We start from the raw sequence: 26,038 nt of genomic DNA on the forward strand, positions 1-26,038 counted from the left end.
AAGTCCACCAATAAGAATAACCAATGTAAACATTTAGTAGATGAGATGAAAGTGTCCCAGAGAAGGCTAGTGTTCTAGTGTTCTCCATCGACAGTGATGGCAGACAGGACAACACTGCAAGAACACAGATCCAGTAGGCAGAAAACATGGATTCTAAAGCCAATTCTGCCTCCCCCTAGCAGTGTGCCAACATGAGGCATATTCTTGGAACTTTGCGGGCCTTGATTCCTCCTCTATAAAATGATAAAGTTGGGCTAAATCAGAGGTTCTTCATCTGTTTGGAGTCAGTATGGTGAAGTCTGTGGAGCTCTTCTCAAAATAATGGTTTTAAATAGGGAAAATAAAATACATGAAACCAGCTATGATGAAATGCAAGGATCCTAATGCTCCACAAACAAGTTCACAGACTGTGGACCTGATGTCCCCTCTCCATTCTAAGTTGTTAAGGGGTACAGTTTAGGCCCAACATTAGAGGAGATTTCTGGGAGCTGGGGTGAAGATGCTGGAACAGTAGACCAAGGCATCTTACTCCTAGGAGAGTGTCATGCACAAGACAAAAACTCTGGAGCTCTCTCCTTGATTCAGGCAATCCCCAGAACCAGGAGGATGACCAGAGGGGCCCCTGCCTTTAGACTTCCATCACTGCTGCCACTGTACTTCAGACATCCTTCCATATGAAGTAACAAGGCTCCCTCACAGTGAGCCCAGGGGAGGGAAGTGGAGCCTGTGTTTGGCACTTTCCCTCCTGACTCAAGGCCATTCTCGGAGCCTCAGTTCCCTCTCTCAGCCCAGACTTTTCCTGGGACAGGAACAAGACGACACCCACCTGATCCGCTTCTGAACAGCCAGATCTTTCTTCTCATCATCGGTGGTCTCTGGACAAAACACATACTTGTACAGGCGCGTCATGACGTACTTCTCGATCTGATCCATTGGCTTCTCCATCTTCTCTGGGGGTACTGGGAAATACAGATGTTCACCTCTATCAGAAATTCCCAGGGCAAGCCGAGACCTTTTCGTTAGCATTCCCTCAGTTGCTAAAAGTGTCATGATACCATCAACCTCACCATGTAACCATACAGTAACATGAAAGACAAAGGAGAAATCTGGCAGTCATACACCTTGGAAGTAAAACCATCCAAGTGAACATGTGTGTGTGCACATGCGCGTGCACGCGCACACACACGCACGCACACACACACACACACGTGTGCGCTTTCTTTCTTTAAATGACCTAAGCTCTTAATACTGATTTTTAGAGTGATTCTCTCCCTTGTTTGGCCTGTTTTGCTTTGTGGGATTAGAAAGAGGTGAACATGGGACACGGAGTCTGGTCTGAGGGTACACTCAACCGTCTCTCAATAGCTGGGCTTGGGGCCCAGAACTCACTGTGGGGAGCTATCCTTCCTGCTTAAGAGAAACATCTCAGCAGGCTGAAGAGATGCCTGGACTGAGCCTGGGCTCTTCCTCTCATTCCCCTGGGAAGGTCCACCACAATGTGTGCCTGCTGGAGAGACTAGCTCAACAAACAACACAGCTGCATGAATTGCTTTGCGATCAATTTGTTTCTCTTCTGCCTGTTTACTATGATCAAATGATAAATGCGGCTGTACTGGCAAAGTTCATCTGGAGATACCTCAGGACTAAGGGTCTGATGTCGACCCCAGGAAGCAAGAGCAGCTTCCTGGGAACAGGAAGAAGATCTTGTGGCCAGCAGGCACCCAACATCCTGGTGCTAGCTAACATGGAAGGACAGAGCCACAAGCAGGTCTGTTACCTTTCCCCCGAGTCTGTAGTCTCTCGGCCACATTCTGGTAAAAATCCTGGGTGCACTCGGACTGCTCCTCAATACTCAGTTCCTACAACAGAGTTCAGATGAGACACAATCAGACAAGGTCAGCAGTTTGGCCTCTGATGACCGTGACACCTTCACCCGGCCCATCTGGAAGATGAGGTACCTTCCAGTTCCAATGTGCCCAATTGTGATGGCTGGCCACCTACCCTTTTGTGATGCATGACTTCCAAAAAGCTCTTGGTCTGCTTATAGATCTCTTGGCCTGTTCTGTGAAAGGGCTTGAGAAATTCTATGAACTCCTTGGACACCCTGTCTGTTTCCAGGCTAGTTTGCCGGTTTATGGAAGGGCTTGCGGATTTTGTCTCTTGAATATCTGCAGGAAGAGCAAATATCACCAGGCTCATCAAGTGAAATGATCCATGCAAGTCATGGTTTAAAGTGTGTAACTTAAGGCCACTGGAGTTATTTATAACCCAGGTTAAAATGGAATTAAGGCTGTTTTACATCTACACGTGAGACTACTTATCTAAACCAAGCTGAGCTTCCACAAACAAGTAGTGACCAGGACACTTAGTGAAAGCACACTGTGGAGTGTTCAGATCCAAAGACAAGCTGCTGCCAGGCAGAGTTTGGGCCCTGGTCCCACTATGGGTGAAGCACATTCATGTCGATATCATTGGGATATTTGGCTTGGTGCCTTTCATCAAGCCCTCTGAAATGCCATCGAGGGTTCAAAAAAACAGGAGTTCAGAAAACAGTCAATGGGCAGATAAGCATAAGGACTCAGAGAGAATTGTGTGGGCCAGCCTGGCTTCTCTCAATACCCCACGCCACACTTGGCAGCAAGGAAGAAACTGAATTTAACCCAGAAAGGCCTCGAATGAGCTCACCCACCTCTCAGTCTGCCTGTCAGTCCCATTCAGTAGGAAAGGCCATGCCTAAATGGCTTAGAGAGATTAGGAGGCTGGGGAAAAACTGAAAACATTCTCCAATCAGCCCATTCCAAACATGAACCCCTTTTTGCTTCCCTTCCCCACCCCACAAAACAAATACACTTCCACATCCAGAAAAAGGGATGATTTTATAGTGACAGACATGGATAAAGGGAAAGTCAGAGCTCTTTCAAAGAACAAGGACCACCCCACCATGCCACCTCCCCCCCTCCCCCCCAAATCTCAGCTAGCAGGATCTCACTAGATCTTTGTAGTCTTCCCAATGGAATTCTGTAGCTTCCACCCCAGTCCAAATGTAGACGAACCATTCCTGGCAACTAGGGACACCTGCCTGCAAGCTTAGAAGTCCTTCTTAGGCAGGAAGAAAAATAATAAAGTTGTGAAGGAAGCAGAAAAAGTGAAATCAACCTATTCCCCTACTGTCTTGGTGTTAACATCTTTGGATTTTATGCGTGAAACTCACGCAATTAAATTCAATAAAGATTTAAGATAATAAAGCTCAATATCCCAATTAGAGTGATTAATTTATTCAATGAAGGAATCATGTGCCAGCTGTTGGTGGGAAACACACTCTAATAACTGGCACCATCAAATTGAGAAATTGACCTCTCCCCTGATAGGGTATTAACTGGCAATTAAGATGCTGCAGCATTAACTCATGTCATCTTTAATCCTTCTCATACTAAAGCAACAGAGTCAGGTATTCCCAATTAGTACAGTGGAAAGAAAATGTGCTTTTATGGCTACCTTTCGATTTGATTTAGAACAAAATTTACATGTAATTTAAAATCACAATTTGATATTTAAAAGGTAAATGGCAGGTTTCTCTTCTGAAAAGCGATTTTTCTGACCTCCTGAAAAGCTTTAAAGAATCTTATGAGCTTAGGAATTTAAATTTCCTTTCAATCTGACACACTAGATCAGGAATCTGGGGATCACAGATTCAAAGCAGGAAGCCCAATTCTCTCATTTTGAAGAAACTGAGGCTTGGAAAATTTAAGTAACTTGTAGAGACGCAAAAAAGTATTTGGAGGATAAAGCACTGGACGTGGGCTCAGCAAGACCCAAACTTGACCCTGACCAGCTAAGAGACCTCGGTCAAGTCATTTCTTCTCAGGCTTCTCTACAAAGTGGCAGGAATAAAACTTAAAAGTACCTGGCTCACAAAGCTCTTGTGAGACTCAAATGGGCAACTTTTCAGAAGTGAGATGTCTAGCTGCTGACCACTGTTCTTTCACTTGTGTCACTGCACAAGGGGACAGCAGGCACCAAATGGCAAAAATATTCAGATTCCATAAATATTTAGTAAGCTACCTACTCAGTACAAGCCAAAGGGATGCAGGACCTCCCCCTCCCCAAATGCTCCTGTCATTTGAGGATATTCTAATTAACAAATTTTACTTTTTAAATGCAAATGCCTCCTAGGGTGGTTAAGCCAGTCATTGGAACCTTAGTGTGAATTACTCTAAAACTGTTCAGTCAATTTTTTTTCTCCCAACTACTTGAGGTCGTCTTCCCCTAAAGGAATGAGAATTTTGATTGGAGGATGGAAAAGGGATGTCAAAGAACAAAATTATGGAACAGAAAGAACCTGGGAGGGGGCCAGGGCCTTGCAGTGGAAAGCAAGAACAAGGCCATAAGGAGATGGGAAAGAAAAACCCCCAGAAACTCATTTTGCAATTTTGCCCAGAGCTCTAGTGGAGACTGCCTGCCAGGGCCCTAGCAGCAGCAAGTCAGAGGTTCTAAGGATCCCACTCCCAGTATTAGAAAATCCAATAGATGAATCATGCAGTCTTTTCAAATTCAAAATCAATCCACAAATATTGAGGGGGTTACTGGTGTAGACAACATGGAAGTTGAGCTTGCTGTTTAAGCAAAGCAAGTCCGAGAAAGCCCCTCCTCCAGCCCCTCCAACAGGCTCATTCCTGCCAAGGACTGAGGATGGCTAAGTGAGGAAGGAGGCACCAAAAAGAAGGCAGAAGGACAGGCCCTAGCCAGGCCAGGGCTAGTCTAGTGCTACCCCATTCCTACCCCACAGTTTGCCAGCTAGACCCCTCTATGCAAGAAGAGGATGTCAGAGCAAGGAAGGAAGCTTTCAAGTTTGCAACTAGGGTTGTGCCACTGCAGGGATCCGGGGCACAGCTGCACAGTCATACCAACTGGGCCTCTTCACCCAGGCACTTGTGCACAAGCATGCAAAGAGAAGTTTTCAGGTTTTTCAATGTGACTTTTAGACCTCCTATCTTACTCACATTCAGACATGTTTGCTTTATGATTTTCCTACGTTAACCCATGCCCAAAGGCATATTTTGGTCATTTGTAACATGTGATATTGATATCCCGTGCATACACACTTCAGGGATATACAGTCACAGAATAGAGAAAGCCCACATACATATCTTCAAGTCATGCAGAGTTCTTTAAAATATATATATATATAAAATATTATGTATATTTATATATATATATACGCACACACAGCACATGAACACGTGTGTGTGTATGTGTGTGTTTGTGTAAAAAAACAAAACCAAGAACAGAAAACTTTAGTCCTAAAGAAAAGGGCTTTGGAGCACTGTTTTTGCATATCCAATGAGCTTATTAAACTATCAAAATGCTCGGCACATGTAGAGTTCTTCTTTGTACTGATAGCTCTTTGAGATCTAAAGCAATTAACTGAGTTTAAAGAGCCATTCTGAGGTCACTTAAAGCAAGTATTCAGGCATGGTTTGGGAAATCTTTCCCTCCAGGTGCCAGAGTCAGAGCTGGCACAACCTCAGTTTGCAGACTGCAGAATCAACTAAGTGAGTTCACTCAATCTAAGTGGGCAGCGCCAGGCAAGGTTACCTTCAGAAGATGAGGCCATCTCCCAGGCGGGAGTGAAAATTTCCTTCAAATCCCTGAGTAGGTTATCAGCGTTTCGTTCCCTCCCAAACTGTCCTTGCTTAAGAGTTTTCTCCTGAGCCACTGAAATAAATGCAGGAGCAAGAAAAGCACCCAAAACAAGAAGAGCAAGTAAGGGGGGAATGAAAAGGAGAAAGCCAGGACATGAGAAGCAATGTGCCTGGGGCTGTGCAGGCTCAATGGCTCCACAAGAGCTCAACCAAGGCAGCCAGGTCGGGGTTGGGTGCTGTGCTCAGGAAGCATCCCAATTGACTCCTGTCAAAAGGAGCTCTTCTAATGTTGAAATACACACACACAAATGTAATTTCTATAACTGGGAAAGACTCATATGAACTGATGCTGAGTGAAGTGAGCAGAACCAGGAGAACATTGCAGACAGTAACAGCCAGAGTGTGCGATGACTAACTGATAGACTTAGCTCTTCTTAGCAATGCTAGGATCTAAGACCACTCCAAGAGACTCATGATGGAAAATGACGCCCACATTCAGACAAAGAGCTCTGGAGTCTGATGGAAACAGACTGTCTGCTCTCCTTTTCATTTTGTTTCTTCTTTCTAGTGGTTCCTCCCATTAGGTCTGATTCTTCTGTCCATAATGACTGATATGAAAACATGTTTAACAAGAATGTAGAAGTAAAGCCTATATCAGACTGCATGCCATCTTGGGGAGGTGGAGGGGAGGGAAGGGGAGAAAACTGGAGGCTCAAAGTCTTATGGAAGTGAACGTTGAAAATGAAAAATAAATGAATTTTTTTTTTAAATGTAACTTCAAAGATGTCTTCACTCATTCCAGCTTTCCGTAAAGATGTGGAAGAAGGAAGACTCTCATTTATAAATAAACAGACATTTTTTCCATGCAAAAGCTTCAAGATCAAAAGCAACAGGGGTTTTATTTTTAAAAAAGGAAAGAAAGCTCTGTGCTCTTCACATGGTTCCTAAAAGTCCTTCACCATGCACTGTTTTTAAATCCCAGAGGAGAGCCCAACACATGGCCAGTAAACATGTCAGCAAAAAGTGAACTCCAAGTCTGGGGCTGTACATGGGGATTTCTACCTCAGACGCATATTCGCGTCAGCTTGGTGAGAGCATATGGGCCCCATAGCTCTGGGTTCTAATCCCAGTAGGCCTGTTCCTAATGACCAATGTTTTGAGCTTCTCTGAGGCACCATCATTTGCTCTATGAAATGGAGTTTCCCAGACGATCCCAGAGCCCTCTCCTGGCTCTGAAAGCCCAACACCCTTAAACCTGTCTCTATCCCAATCCTGGCTCACACAACTTAGCCCGACCTCACCAGTTTTCCAGACTGGGTGGTTTTCTCCCAGAATAGACAAAATGACTTCAGAGAAAGGAATGAGCCAATAACTGGGCTCTAGTCCCTGTGCTTTAATAACATACTACGTGTTCACCAGAGCTGTGGGAGCTGTGCCCATCACAGTGATTCTAACTATCATAAATGTAATCTTTTGTGACTCACATTCTGAACACATTCTTCACTGAGACACTGGAGATACAGACTCCCTTCGGTAGATCACCCAATGTCACCTTGAATAAATGTCATGAAACCAGGCGAGTGACGGGCAATCGAATCATACAGAGAATGGAATTTTTTTCTTTTTTTAAATTTATTTTTAGTTTTCAACATTCATTTCCACAAAATTTTGAGTTCCAAATTTTCTTCCCATCTCTCCCCTCCCCCTACCCCAAGACAGCATGCATTCTGATTACCCCTTCCCCCAGTCTACCCTCCCTTCTGTCACATCCTTCTCTTCCCTTATCCCTTTCTTCTCTCTTTTCTTGTAGGAAAAGATAGATTTCTATACCCCATTACCTGTATATCTTATTTCCCAGTTATATGCAAAAACAATTCTCAACATTCATTCCTAAAACTTTGAGTTCCAACTTCTCTCCCTTCCTACTCCCTCCTCCCATTTGCCCTCCCTTCTATCATCCCCCTCACCCCACTTATCCCCTTCTCCCCTACTTTCCTGTAGTGTTATAGATAGATTTTCATACCAAATTGAGTGTGCATGTTATTCCCTCCTTAAGCCAAATGCGATGAGAGTAAGCTTCACCTTTTCCCTCTCACCTCCTCCCTTTCCTCCTCCATTAAATAAGCTTATTCTTGCTTCTTTTTAGGAGTGATAATTTGCCCCATTCCAGTTCTCCCTTTCTCCTCCCAATATATTCCAGAGGACGGGTTTTTAAAGCAGGTTATGTTTTAGTTGAAAGTGAATTTGCTTCTTACTGAGAAAAATGGCAACAGAAACCAAGCCCAGTAAGGACCCGAGGAGCTTGTTTCATTCATTCCCTTGCCTTAGGCCAGGCCAACGTGAGACTCTTGTCTCTCCCAGGGTTCTAAGAATGGAAAACCCTCTTGTAGTGGGATGCTCACAAGTAGTAAGCCAGGCTCCCACACAATCTCAGGAACACCCCAATAACCCTCCCCCAAGAGCCCCTTGGGTACTGAGTCACAACAATGGAGAGTCCTTCTAGCAGCGCCCTGAAGCCCCCTGAACCACTCGTCTGGTGACATCAAAGGTCATTCCTCAAGTCAGTTAAACAGATTCCAATCTTAGAACTTCCTCCAAGCAAAGGGTGGTTTTTACAGAGGCAATGGAAATGCCACAAATCTGCTGATTTGGTCTGGAGAAATTAGCTCAGTCCTAGGAAAGGTCACCTGGGGACAGAGTCCTCTGATGAGTCACATACAAGGGGAGAAAGACCATAAGGGGACCCCATGCTAAGATCGGAAAGCCTGAGGCCCATGTGTGACATGGTTACATACAAATGACTCGATTTCCATTTCCCTTGAAATATTGTCCCCTATGAGATGCATACTTCTAAATAAAGTACCCTGAGGTGTGGAGACTGGCTCACACTCTGCCCCAAGCAGGAGCCAGGGATGCCCCCAACCCACCAAGTCCTCCCTCTCCCCTAAGACAGAGGAGGGGCCGTTACCTTTCTTGGGGCCACCTCGGGAGGAAGCACTGAAGAACTTCTTTACTGTTGTCACCTTTCGACTCTTCTCATTGGTTTTCTTTCCCTCGAATTTGGAGAAGGTGAGAGACTGGGCCCCCTGGCCACTCTGGCTGCTGGCGAAGGCTTCTTCCTCCTCCCTCTGGAGCCTGCAACATGGGAGACACGCTAAGTTGGGACGTTCACAAGAATGTCCCAAGGAAAGGGGTTTTCCGTGTGTGTCTAAAAGGATTTCCTCTGGACTCAATGATCTGGGGAACAGCCAGAATTTGAGAACCAGGTGCTAAATCTATCCCAAAGGTCTGGGAAAAACCATTCTCCTTCCCCCTTGCTCAAGGGGAGTATGGTCCATGAATGGTGAGTGGTGCCTCTATATCCCCACAGGCAGCAGGGGGTTGGGAAACATTTGCTGAATTGAATTTGTCTCATGTCCTTAATTAGAATACAAAATGTTTGGGACAGGAACCGCAGTTTATGCCTCTATTCCAGGATATGCACAAATGTCTGAAATTTGCTTCACTTCTAAAAGTCAGTAGAGAACCTCAAGGGCCCTCTGGGATCCTGGTGCAGTGGCCTGAAGACACTTAGGATGCATCGGCAAGGAAGAGATGGCCTCAACAAGTATTTTTCACAAATTTATGTTCAGAAACCACTAATGTTTCTCAGACATGTCTAGCTATTACCACTACTTTCTCCCCACCAGAAAACTAGTCTCTGCCCTGGGAACCCCTACACCTACTCCTACCCTGGCCTCTGCCAGTCAGCTCTGGCCTTGGAAGCCCCCCTCCCTCCCAGTCTCTATAGGCCAGTTCTGGCCTTCTCTAGCTCAGTTCCAGGTCTTCAAAGCATTTCCTGGTTTTCTCCAGCCGTAGCACTGAGTGTTGCCCCACTGCACCCCTTCCAGCCCCCCTTTCAGGTGCTGTCTTCCCTTGTTAGAATGTCAGCTTAAGGACAGATACTAGCTTATTTGTTTTTATTTGCATCCCCAGTACATGGCTGAGTGCTTGTCACACATGCTCTATCCCTTCATCCATCCATCTGCCTGGTTTACTAGGTGTTCCCATCTTTCAAATTTGATCACAATCCCATTATTGGGGAATACAAACCAGCTTGGTTTATCAACATCATTTTTCAGGTATGGCTCTGTTTCTGGATTAAAGGTTGTATACTTCAAAACAACCAATCACATTTGCTGATTAACTTATTGATTAATCAGTACTGTTTATTGATCGTCTATTATCAGGATATGATGAGCCTAAGTTCCTGCCCTCCAGGGGATGACAGTCTAGCTACTCCAACAGGACTCACACACAGGAAACAATCAGGGAATACAACAGACAGGAGCAGAAAGAGCACTGAATTCAAAATCCAAGGAACTGAGTTCAGATCCTTCTCTGCTACTTAATACTTGTTGGAACCGGGGGCAAACCCCTTCACTTCCCTGGGCCTCAGCTTCATCATCTGTAAAATGAGGGGTGTGAATGATCAGTAAGATCCCCATCATCTCAGTCTATAGTTTCTAGAATATGGTAAGTGTTCCACTGTCAGCCACTCCTGCCTAAATTGGCCCAACAAGGAACAAACAGGGAGAGGGGAGATATCCTTTCCCCCAAACTGTTAAGCCAACCTTCTGACATCCCAATATACAGGAGTGGGAAAAGGATTAGTTCACAGAGAAAGAAACATATGCAACAGCCCCTCCATGGCAGTGAGCCATCCCTCACCGCTCGGCCAGCTCCCAGTCCTCCTGGATCTGCCGTTGCCGGGCCTTCTGATATTCTTCCCTCCAGCACTTGGAGCAGAAGCCCTGCCAAGCTGAGTTGCCATAATAACCACATCCTTTCTTGCACAGGAGCTCTGACTGGTCCACATGAATCCCTCTGCGTTCAGACTTCAGATTCATCTTCCTTCTGTTAACCAAGGAACAAAAGGAAGACGTTAGAAAGAGCTTCCTAGAACTTGGCTATCCTATACTACAGGAAGGAACACCAACAAACCCAGTGCAATTCACCCACAGCCCTGAACTCTCCCAAAAGAAGGGGAGAAAAGATGGCAAAGTTCTTAGGTCATGGCCTGTGTTCTGCAGACTGAGGAGGGGTCTGGAGATTAGGCCAGAAGGACACCCTGGAGGGCAAAATGAATCTTTTTTAGGTACCAACAAACTACAATTCTTACCCCAAAAAACCTACTCAGAGGTATACTGGTGTTTTCTTATTCTACAGTGTTTCCTTTGGCTTGCTGCCTCTGAAGAAATATTTATACACACGTCCTTTATACAGCAATGCTGACTTAAGAGGAAGGAGGGGGTAGTTAAGGCATCAGTGACTTTGGGAAGTGACAGGGTTGTTTTGTTCCCAACAACCACGCCTCCATTGGTCAATGGAGGAGTTTCTCTTTGAGATTTGATGTGACACTCACTTCCTGTGGATTCATATACAAGAAACAACGTCCATCAGCTGGGTGACCCAGGAGAAGGAAACCAATGAAAAATTAATCTTGTTGGGGATTATGAAAGTAGCAAAGGGTATTAGCACATCCTTTTCTTTTTTTAGGTACTAAGGAGAAAGATTCTTTCTAATTTGGAAAAGCTGATTCCTAACAAGAGTGATGACGCTGGGGTCAAGAATGTGAGCAGTAGGCCTCGTGTTCTGCCATCCAACTGCTCTGATAATGACAAACAGATCTGATCAATCTGGTTCGGCTGACTAATCGTGCCAACATCGACTTTCTCCTTGCATTCACTAGATATAGCCAGGGGTTGGAGGAAGAGGAGCCGTTCTAGGATCTCAGAAAGGAAACCCTCTGGATAGAAATAACACATAGATCGTAGCATATATGGTCTCCCACCCCCAATCAGAAAAGCTATTACTTATGGAGAGTTTTAGTATGAACTTATCAAACATAAGCACTTCAATACACAAACTACAGAAAAGAGGATGAAACTCTGAACAGCCTCTTCTGTTGATGTTTAGTTGTTTCAGGAGAGCCTGACCCTTCATGACCCCATTTGGGGTTTTCTTGCCATCTCCTTCTCCAGCTCATTTTACAGATGAGGAAACTGAGGCAAACTGGGAGAAGTGACTTGCCCAGGGTCACATAGCTAGTAAGTGTCTGAGGCTGGATTTGAACTCAGATAGAAGAGTCTTCCTGACTCCAGGCCTGGTACTCTATCCACTGTACCACCTAGCTGCCCAATAGGAATAATCATAGTGAGGGGACAGAGAACATAGGGATGGATAGGATAAAGAATGCAGAGAAGAGTTTATCTTGGAGAGAAGGGTCCCATCTTCATAACAGACAGGAGTGAAGGAGGAAACAGGTAAGGGAAGATGCTGAGTAAAGTGAGACAAGGAAGTAGAAGATGGGATCCTGCGGAGAGGTCCTCAGCTGACAGGGCTAGGGATGACAAACAGGAATGCTTGGAGCAGCCACTGTGGCGAGCAAGATGGTGAAGCAAGTTGGGAGGAAAGGAATGGATGTCCTGCTTCAGGGAGGAGAGTTGGGCAGAAATGTCCACACACTGACCATGACTGAAAATAGGGTTTGATCGGCACTTTGAACTCATCACCTTTTTTGCCAAGAGGCAGGAAGTAAATCTGATTGAAAGGCTTCTGAAATGATAATTGCTCACAATGGTGTTTTGAAGTGTTTCATTTTTCCCCCCTCTCTACCATTATGAACTTGACAAGCATCAATAAACGTAAATCTATTCCTAGACAAAGAACAGAAAACCAACTAAAAGCACTGTAGGTGAAGCCATAAATCTCCACTACCTACAGCTTAGAAAACCTTTCAAATTTAACATGGTAGTTCCAATATAGCCCTGCATGCCCATAACCCGCTCTGAACTTTCTGATGCTGTGTGTACTGTCAACAGTGATTCATGGATGCTCTTTTTTTCCATTTAAAATTTTCAATCACTTACCTCACCTCCCACCCCCCAATCAAAGTTCTCCTTTCTACAATCCCTGCACTGGTCACTCTAATCTGTGGCCTAAATCAGTGATCTACCTCTGGAGAACAGAGCTTCAGGCTCACCCCATCTTCTGTACCCTTGGGCTGAATTGGAGATCCTGTTCCAAGCCTGGAGCCTCAGAGCTGCAGGTCCAGTCTTAGTCTGTGCCAGCAGGCTGAGTTGGAGAGCCTTCCAGTGGGCTAACTCTTTGATCCCAATCTGGGATCAGAATGACAGAGCTGCAGGCCCACCCGTGGGAGGCTCCCCTACTCCACCATCTTTACCAGTCTCCTCAAAGATTCCTAATAATAGTTCTAGAAGCAGCATTGACCCTTCCCTAAGCATCCAATAGTCTTCTATTACAGATTTAACCTGCAAAAGGTAGTTGGACTTAGACATTCTGCTCTGATTTCTTAAAAGACTGAAGATAAGGTTAGACTCCAAGTACCTGCCATTTAAAACTGGCAGATCAGGGTGGGATGGAGTAGGTCAAAAAAGAGGTAAACTTAGACATGCCAGAAAGAGATGGTCAAGCCCATGGCTTCTTCCATGCTCAGATTCTTCAAAAACTTCTTTGATACTTACCATTACCCATGGCAGAATTGGCCTCACAGTAACAAGAAGGCATTTTTAAAGCACTTACCATGTACAAATCACTGTGCCAAGAACTGATGATACAAATATAAGCAAAGAAGACAAGAAGAAGATAACAGCTGCTGGAAAAGGGAGAGGGAGAGTCCCCTGGGAGGCCACAGTAAGGAGGCTGAAGGGTTGGGGGAGCATGCATGGATAGAGTCAGGGATCAAGACCAAGAACCTCAATCAGAAAAGGAGAGGAAGGAAGAGGAAAAGTGCATCTGCATGCCTTTAATAAGCCACTTGAACAATCTTGGTATCTTTCAGATGATATTTTGCTACGTACAAAATGTCCCTTAAACTTGACTCTCCAATAAGAGACAACCTTTAGCCTACCCTAGGACCTGATCTGTAGAGTACATGCTAATTAAATGCCTTCTCTATCTAGCCATAAACCTCAAATAATAATAATAACATAATGATGGTTAGCATTTATATAGTGCCTACTATGCGTGAGTACTTTACAAATATGATCTCATTTAGCCCACCTCTGGGAGGTACATGCTATTATTATCCACATTTTACAGCTGAAGAAACTGAGGGAGACAGAGATGAAGTGACTTGATTAGGGTCACACAACTAGTAAGTGTCTGAGCCTGGACCGTAGGCTTGGCGCTCTACTCACTGCACCACCTGCTTCCTGACTATTTTATTGATTACTAGAGTATATGCTGAATCAGACTTTAGAGATGGTAGGGGCCTCAGAGGTAATCCAGTCCAACTCCCTCTCTTTACAGCTGAAGAGAAGGGAGGGGAACGACATGACTTGTCCAAGGTCACATGGGCCCTGTAAAGTAGCCAAGCTAGAATCTGAAAGCAAGTCTACCCCTCCATGGTGCCTTCCCATTTGTAACATCCCCTCCAAGTGGTCTGGCCCCTCTGGGTTCTAGGTGGTCAGAAATGAGAGACAAAGGCCAGGAACTTCTCCAAGGACAGCACAGCCCATAAATCAGGACTCAGATACTCTGGGTGTCTGGGAGACATTGTGGGAGAAATCCTGGCCTACTGAGGGCCCATCAGGAGCTCTGGATGCTCATCCTCACTCTGCCACTAATAATAACATGGAATAAGGGTCATTTCTCTAACACTTATTTTCAGTCAGATCATTTGCTGTAACACTACCCTGAGGTAACAAGATGCATGACCTTGGGTAGATCCTTTCAGCTCTCTCCTCTGTAAGACAAGACTCGAGGAAAGGATGGCCAAGGTGCCCAGCTCTAACAATCAATGCTTCTAGAATGGATTAGTCAAGGAGAGGTCGAAACTGTCAGAACCAGTCTGTGCAAAGCCGTGCCCTGCCAGGTACCATCTCATGCTACAACACAATTTATATCACACCCGATACACATCTGGCGCTGTTTAAGAAACAAGTAGAATTCTTCAATTCCTTAAGCAAACTTCACTGATTAGTCATTTTAGAGATTCAGAGGTGCATAGATTTAGAGAGAAAGGCCTTAAAGGACGTTTTACAGATAAAGACAGTGAGACCCAGAAAGGTTAAGTGACTTGCTGGGGTCACCTAAGCAGTGAGTGTCAGGTCTAGGTCTCAAACCTAGATTCTTTGACTCCAAACCCTATTCCCTTTCCACTGTATCTTGCTGCCTCTCAAAGACTCACCAAATAGCTTTATGAGTTGACTGGCCATTTATTTTTTCAAAGGGATTTTTAGAACACTAAGCTCAAGTGTACAAGACTCCTAAAGTAGGTAATAAATTCTGAATACCTTCATCATTAAAACAGGACAAGACTCTCGTGCACATCACCAGGGCCACGTAAGAGCGATGAGTTAAATTCTGCAGATAGTTTCAACTAGAGAAAAGAAAACAAAGAGCACACTAAAACAAATACCTCCAGTTAGTTTACAGCTCCTTCAGAACATGAGATGTTCTAAGTGAGTCTCTGGGGAAACTAGCTGGTAATAAGAACCCATTCTTTTGATGGCAACAAGCCTGCTGCTATCAGAGATGGTGCCAGCGGCGGCCCCGCAACAGCCCTAACCTAAATACACTCCCTTCATCTTCTGTGCTTCGAGTACTCCCTGAAATACAACTCCTATGCGCTTCTTTTCAACTAAGTTATTAAAACCCTCTGCATTCCAAAATAGAAACTCATCAAGTCTGAGCTTTCTGAACTAACCATTTGTGGAGGGCAGTCAGATCATTTCTTCACCTACAAACTAAGGGGCATTGGTTGAGATAAACTGGAGGGTCCTTTACAATTCTCAAAGTCAATGAATCGAAGACTGAAAGAATCCCAGAATATTAAACCTCAAAAGGATCATGGAGGTCAGCTGGTTTAACTCCCTTATTTACTTTTTAAAGCATCTTTATCTATTATTTGTTCTGACATTGCCTTCTTTTCCATGACCCTGTCCAAGAAACTGTCCGTTGCAACAAAACAATTTTTAAAAGAGAAAAGTGGTTCAGCTAAACTAACCACCATACTTACATGATACTCCACACCCTTGGTCTGCACCTTTGCAAAGTCAGGCATTCAGGAAGCACTAAGCAAGCCCTTGCTACTAACAAGAATTGCGCTAAGTACTACAGACACCAAGAAACACAAAAAACATGTTCTTCCCTCTCAAGGAGCTCACAATCTAACCGGGAAGATGCCTAGAAATGCAGACAACTAGAGACAGGAGAAATGAACAGTATAAAGAGAAAGTCCACTTCCCAAGTGGGGAGACTGAAGTCTTGGCCTCCTGCAGAACGTGGGATTTCAGCTGAGACTTCAAGACAGCAGGAGGCAGAAGGGAGGAGGGAGGCACTCCAGGCAGCAGGCCAGCCAGGGAAGAGGCATGGAGTGTTGGGTGTAATGGATCATACTAGAGGGAAGTCCAGTGTAAGAAGATTGGGAAGGACAGAGGGACCAAGCTAGGGGTACGTTTTCTCAGCTCTTCAACCCATCACTTTCCAAACGAGGAAACTGAAGTAGCTGCTGAGAGTCGGCCCACACTTGAAAGAACCAGGACTCATGATTCCCTGACCAATGGTCTCTTACCTACACAGGAAAGTCAGGATCATAGCACAAAGGAACTTTAGAGATTACTGAGTCCAACCCCTTCATTTCAGAGAAGGAGAAACTGAGGCCTCGACTTGTCCCTGGTTATCCATCTGTTCCACAAGCAGAACTGGGATTTAAATCTAAATCCTGTGTCCCCCCCCAAGTTTTCTGCCCGACCAGCATCCATAGGGACTCCTTAATGTTTTCAATGTAAACAAAAATTTTGAAAGTAAAGCTATCAACACAATAGCAAAATCAACGGAGAATTCACAATTGGAAATTTACCAGCACTATGAAACTTGACATTTTGCCATTTTCATTTTCTCCAGGAATCGTGTTACTGAAGATAATAATCACCTTACTATTTACAAGTCATTTTAAAATTTCCCTTTGACCATGAAAGCGACCCAAAGGTCAGAAAATTCTTCAAACGCCAGTGCCAAACCTCTGAAAAGACAACTTCCAAACCAGTCCTCTTCAGTCACAGAATCTTACAAAGTGGAAGGGCCTCTGAAGCAGTCTAGTTTGATCTGAATTAAAATCTCCACCCCACATATCTGTGAGGATGGATCAATCACACAGCCTTGAGTTGAAGACCTCCACTGACAGGGAGCTCACTACCTCTAGGGCAGAGGTTCTTGACCTTTTTTTTTTTATCAAGGACTGCTTTGGTACCCAATTGGGTGAAGCCTATGGACCCCTTCTCAGAATCATACTTTCAAATACAGAAAATTAAATACATGGCATCACAAAGGAAAATTACGCTGAAGAGACATCAAAATACTTTAAAGAAAAAGTCCATGGAGCCCAGTTATGAACCTGCGCCCTAGAGAAGGTCCCTCCGCATGTTGCCAGCTTTAGATGACAGAATGTTTTCTGACCTCCGCCTCACCTGCTGCTTCTGGTTCCGGCCTCTCAGGCCAAGTTCAATCCTTTCTGCTCTATGAGAGGTCTAAAACACTTGAAGAGGGCCACCATTCTTCTTGTCTTCCTTTCCTCGACTCCTTGTTGTTAAAAATTTCAAATACAGACAGTGTTTATAATCAAAGTCAACTGAGTGAAGGGTGAAATGAGCGCAACCAAGAGAACACTGTATACAGTAATCGCAACACTGTTGTAAAAACAACTTGAAGCGACGAAGTCATTTTGATTATTATAAATACCTAAATTAACTACCAAGAACATATGAAGGAAAATGCTATCTGCATCCAGAGAAAGAACTGACAAACAGAGTGGCTTTACCTATATAAACATATATTTGTGTCGAATGGTAGCCAGTTCCAGGGCAGAAGGGAGAAGGGGTGAGAAAAAGAAAAAAAGAAATTTACATGATAACATCATTATATATTAATATATTCTATATAAAACTTTACTATATATTTATATATAATATAGTAATATATATTTACATTTATATATAATAATTACATATTAAAAGGAAAAGAAAGTTGTACCTAATAAATTTGTAGTTTCTAATATTTTTAAAAATTATACTGTTATGGAAATGTTTTATTCCATAAATTAAAAATAAAACACACTGAAAAGTTTTTTTAAAAGTCAACTGAATGCAGTGCTGTATAACCGGTTTACTCTAGGCCAAGTCACCACTGCCAAAAGTTCAGTCCCATTGTTTAAAAAGAGCTTGACCCCCTTCCACTGGTTCACCTTGCAATTTTCTCCATGGGAAAGATTACTAATCTTTGGGTCCTAGAATTATGATAAAGTTGGAATCTTCAGTGCTCTTGGAAAAAAAACAAAACGGTCTGGTGCTTATCTCTGGGAAATCCCCAGAGGCAGGCTTTGTTTCACTACCCTTCATCAGGTTTAAAATTTAGTCATAGAACAACACCTGGATCATGTGTGCTTCGAGGTCCCAGATTTTTCCCCGAGTATGTTTACTGCTTTCAATTCTAATTCTTATATCTTCATCTTTCATATTTGAAAGATCTGTAAGGTTTAAACTCAGTATATCTATTCTTGCTCTATGCTCTAAAAGGCATGGTCTTTTAAGACATACTCCTGAGATCTTTAAATCAATTAAACATCTATCTAGCTCTTCTTATATACAAAGAAGTACACTCTGCACCAAGTACACCTAAAGGCATCAAGGAACATCAAGAAGACCACCGGATTTGGTGTCAATGGCCCTTGGTTGGAATGCCAGCCCTGCTCTCACTACCCCTGGGGTCTTGGTCAAAGCCCCCACCCCTCATTCTGGGCTTCAGTTTCCTTATCAGGAAAAAGGAGGTGGATTTAGCTGAGGTTCCTCTTAACTCTAAACCCATGATCCCAACTATTTCCCTTTTAATCTGAGCATTATTAGATTGGTTTATGCAAAAGCTTTTTTATTTTATATAATCAAAATCATCCATTTTATCTTCTGTGATCTTCTCTCTTTCTTGTCTAGCCATAAACTGTTTTCCTATCCATAGATCTGATGGGTGTTTTTTCCCATGTTTTTCTAATTTGTTTATTATGATGGGACCTTTTATGCCCAGGGCACATAACCAATCTGGAGTTTATCTTAATCTAAGGTATGAGATAGTGGTCTAAATCTAATTTCTTTCATATGATCTAAATCTAATTTTTTCCATATGATGGTCTAATTTTCCCAGCAGTTTTTGTATTTAAAAAAAAAAAAGAATCTCTGCACCAAGCTTCTCTGATAAAGGTCTCGTTTCCAAGTTATGAAAGCAGTTGATTCAAACTTTTAGTATTCTATATGCTGTATATATATATATATGTATATATATATATACATATATATATGTATATGTACTATATGCTATATTCATATACCACTCCCTATTTAGCCATTTCTCCATCAATGGACATCCCCTTGGTTTCCAGTTTTTTGGCTGCCAAAAAAAAGACCTGCTACAAATACTTTTTTGAACATAGGAATCCTCTTCCTTTTCCTTTTTCTTTAATATCTTTTGGATATAGGCCTGGCAATGATATAGTTGGGTCAAAGGGCACATACTATTTAGTGTCTTTTTGTTTATATTCCAAATTGCTTTCCAGAACAGTTGTATCCATTCTCAGGTCTACCAACAGTGTATGAGTGTGCCTGTTTTCCCACAGCCCCTTCAAAATTTATCATTTTCCTTTTTTGTCATCTTTGCCACTTTGATGGGTGTAAGATGGAATTCCAGAATTGTTTTAGTTTGTGTGTTTTTCTAATTAGTAGCATTTGGAGCATTTTTTCATGCGGCTTTAGATACCCTAGGTTTCTTCCATTGTGCTGCAAGAAATAAGGAAATAAATGATTTCAAAGACATAGAAATACCCATATGAACTGATGCAGAGTGAAGTGAGCTATAAGAATGACCATGATCAATGACCATTCAGGATTCCAAAGGAATCTACTACAGAGAGATGGATTTAGGATGCAGAATGTACTTACTTGCTAATATAAGTCTCTTGCCATTGAAAGAATTTCTTTTGCTTGACTATGCATATTTGTTATCAGAAATTTGTTTTTCTTTTCCTTTTTTTTTCCAATGGTGTAGACAGTGGGAGGGAGAGAAAACTGATTTTCGGTTAAATTTTTTAAAATAGAGAAGCAGTACAGATGTGAAATACTGCATGCACTTTTGAAATATTAGTTTTACTTAACTGTTTTTCCTTTGTTATAAAAGACCTCTCACAAAGTAGGAATAATCTATAAATATTTGTAACGTAAAAATAAAACATTAATAAAAAATTTTAAATCCTTTGATCTTCCAAAAACAAAAATTAAACTCTTCCTACCTCAAGGAGTTTACAAACAGATTCCAGGAGGGAAGGGGTCACAAGCAAGTATATGAGAGAGAACAGCTCCAGACAGACTAAGTAAAAAAGATTAGGCATTTGTTCCACTTACTTCCTTGGAGGTGCTGCCACTTTTTAAACTTCAGACGGAAGGGATTAGGGAAAAGAAAATTCCATGTACTTCACCCCAAAGAAGTAACTGGAAAGATATATTATTTAATTTTTGTAAGAAGCCAGTTTTCCTTCCTTCCTTCCTTCCTTCCTTCCTTCCTTCCTTCCTTCCTTCCTTCCTTCCTTCCTTCCTCCCTTCCTTCCTTCCTTCCTTCCCTCCCCCTTCTCTCTCTCTCTCCCTGTATATTTCCTCACTGGAAGTCTGAGCACAGACAGTGCCTGTTCATGCCCAATCAAGGAAGGACAGGAACTGCTGACCAGGCTTCAGGAGTAAGCTGAGGGCTCATCTTCAGTAGGGAACTGCTGATTAAGCATGGAAGGCACCTATCCTTCTCAGGCTGAGCCTCAGGGAGTTCTGGAGCTGGGGCAACAACTTCCTCTCTTTCCAAAGCTCACTCTTCATCATTACCTTTGCAGCAGTCTATTCAATCCCCTCTGGATCCCTGGAGAAGCAAAAATCAGACATGACCTTCCTCAGGTCATGTCAGGCACAGGAGATGGTGCCATATATACACAGGCCTTCAGACACCAGCACTGACCTCACCACATCAGAGGGATCTCTAGGGGATAAAGTGCAGGGTGGAAGACTTGAGTTTGAATCGAGCTTCAGATACTTCCTAATTGTGTGATCCTACCTAAGTCACTTAACCCCAGTCACCTCAGTTTCCTCATCAGTAAAATGAGATTAACAATAGCATTTACCTCCCAGGGTTATTGTGCTCTGCCAACTCTAAAGCACCATATAAAAGTTAACTGCTGCTGCTGCTGCTGCGTGGAAGAACAATGCCCACATGTCAAAGTGGGCATCTGCGTTAAGATTCTGTCAATGGACAGTGATCAGCCCAGGGAGCCATCAGACCCGGTCCTGAATGCGAGATGTCTGGTGATGGTGTTGCACCCGGAAATTTCCAAACTGCACACTGGCCGGCATTCCTAAAAGAGATGCCATCCGGGGCAGCTGCATTTCCAATGACAACTACAGAACAAACTGCTGGAGGAAGCCTTTCCTAAGTTTTCCTGAGATCAGTGATGCTGATGCCATCACTCTCTTTTGGAGGGATATGGTTCTATCTGGATGTCCAGACTGGTGCCACCTAAGTAGCAAGAAACGTGAGGCATCCTCCTCTTTCAGCTAGGGCTTCAACACTATGAAAATCTCCCTTTAAAGTTAGGATGGGAACAAACCACCATGTGGGGTCCTGTTCTGGGCAGTGCAAGGCAGCACTGCAAGTACTTTAGACACAGGGGCACTCTCCCAGCCCTAGATTTTTAACATGTGACTACAGGTTTTTCCTTTTGCCCTTTGCACCAATTATAATCCTGCTAGATTTTCTGTGATAATTTATCATTAACTAAATAGATTTTCTTAAGTTGTAACAAGTCCAGTAAGCTAATAAGTCTAATAAGTTCTGTTTCCTTTAGAGGCCCCACATCGGAGGGAAGGGGAAAGAAAACTAATCAAAAGCAGATACTCTAACAGCATGAAAAAGCTGAGAAGACAACTATAAAAAGCAGACAGGAAAACCTGGGGAAAATGGTGCCACTTTTTGGCAAAAGCGCCTTCATTCCTCAACAACCCCTGAGCATGTCACAGCATCATGGCTCAGTGGGAATAGAAATACTTACAATGACATTAGGAAGACAGGGACAACAGGGTGAGAAGCATGCACAGGTTGTAATCCAATTGTCAGAGGGAGTCCCTAGAGCTCCACTGAATTAGTCATAATAAAGACCCTGAAGCCTTAAGAAAAAGTTACACTGTAATCAGCATCCAGAATGCAAAAAGAAAGCACATTTGGGCAAAGAATTGGAAATTGAGGCTATGCTCATCAACTGGGGAATGGCTGAATAAGTTGTGCTACATGAATGTAATGGAATACTATTGTACTATAAGAAATGATGAGAAGGTGGACTTCAGAAAAACCTCGAAACTCTTACATGAACTGATGCTGGGTGAAGTGAGCAGAACCAGGTGAACACTGTACACAGTAACAGCAATATTGAGCTATGATCAGCTTCGACAGATTGAGCTCTTCTCAGCAATATGATGATTCAAGACAATTCCAAAAGACACATGATGTTGTCTGTCCAAAATGCTATCCACATCCAGAGAGAGAACTCTGGAGTCTGAATGCAGATCAAAACATATTATTTTCTCTCTTTTTTTCTTGTGGTTCCCACCTTTTATTCTGATTCTTCCTTCACAAAATGATTAATGTGGAAATACGTCTAATAGGAATTGTACATATGTAGCCTATATCAGACTGCAAGTAGTCCTGGGGAGGGAAAAAAAATTTGGAACTCAAAGTCTTATCAAAGTGAATGTTGAAAACTATCTTTACATATAATTGGAAAAAAATAAAATACTGCTAAGAGGGGGAATTATGGCATATTTGAGAAATCTACCTACCATCTAATATGGTTAAATTGTTGGTACTTTAAAAGATAACCTTCCGGGACATGAAACACCTAATTCCCTTACCAACTCAGTCAGTCAAATCAGCCAAGCATTTACTAAGTGCCTACTATGTGCTAGGCCTTAGGCTAAGTGCTGAGGATATAGAGAAAGATAAAAACACTGTTCCTGCTATCAAGAACCTTACATTCTAATGCAGGCAACAACATGTAAATGTTGAGACATATCAAAGATTTTAGAGTCAACGAAAGGTAATCTCAAAAAGGAAGGCACTAGGAGCTGGAGGAACTGGTAACAGTGTCCTTCAGAAGATGAGACTGAAGTTTATAAGTTTTCTTTTTAAGTTTTGAAGGCAATCAGGGAAGACAAGAGACAGGTGAAAGGGGCAGAGATGGTATGGTGCAGAACCAGGACAAGGTCATAAAGACGGGCGATGGAGGGCCATGTTTGAGGAACAGCAGATAAGCCAGTGTAACTGAACTGTAGAATGCACAGAGGAAAATAAAGTATAAGAACACTGGAAAGGTAGGAAGGGTCCAGGTTAGGAAGGCCTTTAAATGCCAAATGGAGTCATCTGTATTTGATCCTGAAGTTAACTGGGAGTCACTGAAGCTCATTGGGGAATGGGAGATATGTGTGATATGATCACCACCTGGCTGCACCCCTCAGACTTCCTCATCATGTCCTCTGGAATCTCATTATCCTGCAATGTCACACCAACTGTGAAAGTCACAATTCCTCAGTATCCCCTCGCCCAGAGCCCCTCCCTTCCTCTTATTAGAAGTTACAGGGAGGCTGTAGAGACCTCCTCCTCCTCCCAGGGCATCCATCTCATCTCACCAAACCCCGACTGCACTCCTTGGCCCTTTGTTTAGTTTTTTCTTTTTAATGTCCCCATTAGACAGTAAACTCCTTAAGGAGAAAGCCTGTCTTTTGTGTTTCTTTGTATCCCCAGTACTTATCACAGTGTCTGGCATACAGTAGGCACTTAATAAATGTTTACTATCAGACTGATACTTCAGGAAAAATTCGTTTGGTGGCTGAGTGGAGGATGGAGTAGGGAGGGGAGAGCTGTGAGGCAGAGAGCTCAAACAGAAGTCTATTTCAACAGTCTAGGAAAGGAGATGGAGGCTTGAACCAAGATGGTAGCTGTGTGAGCTGAGAGAAGGGGATGGACACCAGAGACAGCATAAAGGCAGAAATGACTGTATTTGGCAAGAGACCAGATTTGCGGAACAAGCTCAAGTGAGGGGTCAAGGAAGACAGTGACTGAGTGACCGGGAGGATGGTGATGTCCTCAATAGCAACAGGGAAGTTCAAGAGGTAGATCAGATGATATAAATTCATGTGGATACAGTTTTATGGTTTCTTTCACCACCAGGTTAGGTAATCCAGAATTGGATTGGATTGGCAAGGGGTTACTAGTGATAGGACCAGAGCACAGAGGATAGTTTAACACTGAGTTGGTTTACCAAAGGATGGAGACAGAAACGAGGACAGTGTAGACAGTGCAAGGGATAGGGGTGGATAAATTAGGTTTTCATATATAGACAGTTGGATAATTTCACCCCCCAAAATTTTGGTCCACTCTAACCTGTGATTTTACGCTTCAGGAACTTCCAGGAAGGAACCTGCTAGCAATGCAGATCAGTAACTTTCAGATATTAATGGTCTTTGAGAATTGCCTGGGGCCCTTTGAAGTTAAGAGACTGGGCCAGAATCACCCAGCCAGCAAGATCCAAGTCCTTCCTGACTGAAGCCAGTTCTCTATCTACTACAATGTGCTGTATCTGAAGGATAAACATCATTAAATTAATCAAGGCATAAGCAATAATCTCTTACATGCTTTCAATAATACTTAAGACTTAAGTGAGGGAACCTGCCTTTGAGTGTTTGCCCTATAACTTCCGCTAGGGGATGTTACAGTGGACAGAGTAAGGGGCCTGGGGTCAGGAAGACTCATCTTCCCGAGTCCAAATCCAGCCACAGCCACTTATTAAGCTGTGTGACCTGAAGCAAGTCACTTAACCCTCTCTGCTTCAATTTCCTGTAAACTGTAAAATGAGCTGGAGAAGAAAGTGGCACACCCCTGCAGTGTCTTTGCTGAGAAAACCCCAAAAGGGGTCATGATGGGTTGGACATGACTAATACGACTCAACAACAACCTACAACTTTGGAGCCATGTGGTCTCAAGCAAGTCCCTTAACCCTTCTGGGCCCTAGTCTCATGGGAAGGATGCTTATTCAATTATAACTGCTCACTACCTGCTGAGTATCAAATGAGATGATGAATATAAAAGTGCTTTATAGAAAGTGAAGCCCCATATAAATATAAGGCCTTGTTACAGTGTCTAATAGCTGATGTTTCATTGGATCTTCATAAACAATTGTATGTGGTAAATAGGCCAGGGATTATTCCCATTTTACAGATCAGAAAACTGAGGTACACAAAAGGCAAATGACTGATCCAAGGTCACACAATTTATTGACACTCCTCTTTTCACTAGAGAAAAGCAAAAAGGATAATTGGGTAGATAGAGGGTATGGTTTGCACTGGCCTTTTGGGGTCCTGAAAGTCAGCTCTCCATCCATCCCCCCTAGATGAGCTCCTCTGACACACCTCTTCTAGCAAGAACACTTGTGTGATGGTAATTACATGTGTTGGACTTGATGCCATTTACAATGTAGATGCCCTTGGGGCATCATTTGATTCTTCTGAGACTCCTCATGGGTCAAAAAAGGGGGCTGAACAAGATGAAAGTCCCTTCTGGCTCCCAATGTTTCTGCAGGAATGATAAATTTCATCAACATCGTCCAGCATCTGTGACCAAGATGACCCTTTCACTCCCATCCACCAGATAAGCAGCCAAAGCTCCTCTCCTGGTCTCACCAAAGTCCAACTTGCATTCCAAGAAGTGGACACAGTGGAAGGTTTACTGCCAAAATGAGACCCACAATCTAAATAGCAGTCAGCAGACTGATTCCTAAACAATCACTTCTGGCCAACAAAAACTGCTCTATTGGATCCTCCACACCCCACCTTCACCTGGTCACAATTATCTTGCCAAGAAGAGAATAGCCTACGACCCAGCTCATCTGCAGAAATTAAATAGTTACAGTCCCTTGTATGGCACTGCTTCCAGGACCCAATAAAGTGGGGAGAAAAGAGGAAAAAGGCTAGGAAAGTTGAATGGTCTTTTCCATTTGGTCAAAATTCCACTCTTTAAAAAAAAAAGTACTTTTAAAAATTAGAACTTACTAGAGGGAAGTAGCTAATCTTAACACAATTTTCCTTTCTTCTTTTTGGTCTTAGTTCAGCCAAGCAGAAACTGCAAAAGAACCAAGTGGTTCAGGGCTTAGCCAACCTTGGGAAGGAAATATGAGAGAGAGGGAGTGGTCAGAAACCTGTAGATTATCTCTTATTAACATAGCCAAGGAGGGCTTTTCTCATCAGCTGCCCAGAAGGTCAGTTCAA

General features: G+C 43.1%; 1 protein-coding gene across 4 annotated transcripts in view; it reads right to left on the reverse strand.

Annotated features, from left to right (window-relative positions):
• The window catches only part of RABGEF1 (RAB guanine nucleotide exchange factor 1), a 39,039-nt gene that overhangs the window by 4,595 nt on the left and 8,406 nt on the right, over nt 1-26,038 (reverse strand). For 2 of the 4 annotated variants that reach the window (XM_072640068.1, XM_072640067.1), the window contains exons 2-6: nt 10,353-10,538; nt 8,611-8,777; nt 2,002-2,168; nt 1,778-1,859; nt 827-959 (exon numbers count right to left, since the gene is read on the reverse strand). In XM_072640068.1, coding sequence (XP_072496169.1) covers nt 827-959; nt 1,778-1,859; nt 2,002-2,168; nt 8,611-8,777; nt 10,353-10,531 — 728 coding nt within the window. In that variant the 5' untranslated portion in view covers nt 10,532-10,538. Of the gene's footprint in view, nt 1-826; nt 960-1,777; nt 1,860-2,001; nt 2,169-8,610; nt 8,778-10,352; nt 10,539-10,803; nt 11,094-14,941; nt 15,028-26,038 lie in introns of those variants that run through there. The other 2 variants (XM_072640065.1, XM_072640066.1) reach the window with 2 other exon arrangements.

Source organism: Notamacropus eugenii, chromosome 2 (assembly GCF_028372415.1).
Source record: "Notamacropus eugenii isolate mMacEug1 chromosome 2, mMacEug1.pri_v2, whole genome shotgun sequence".
In the NCBI taxonomy this organism is placed as follows: domain Eukaryota; kingdom Metazoa; phylum Chordata; class Mammalia; order Diprotodontia; family Macropodidae; genus Notamacropus; species Notamacropus eugenii.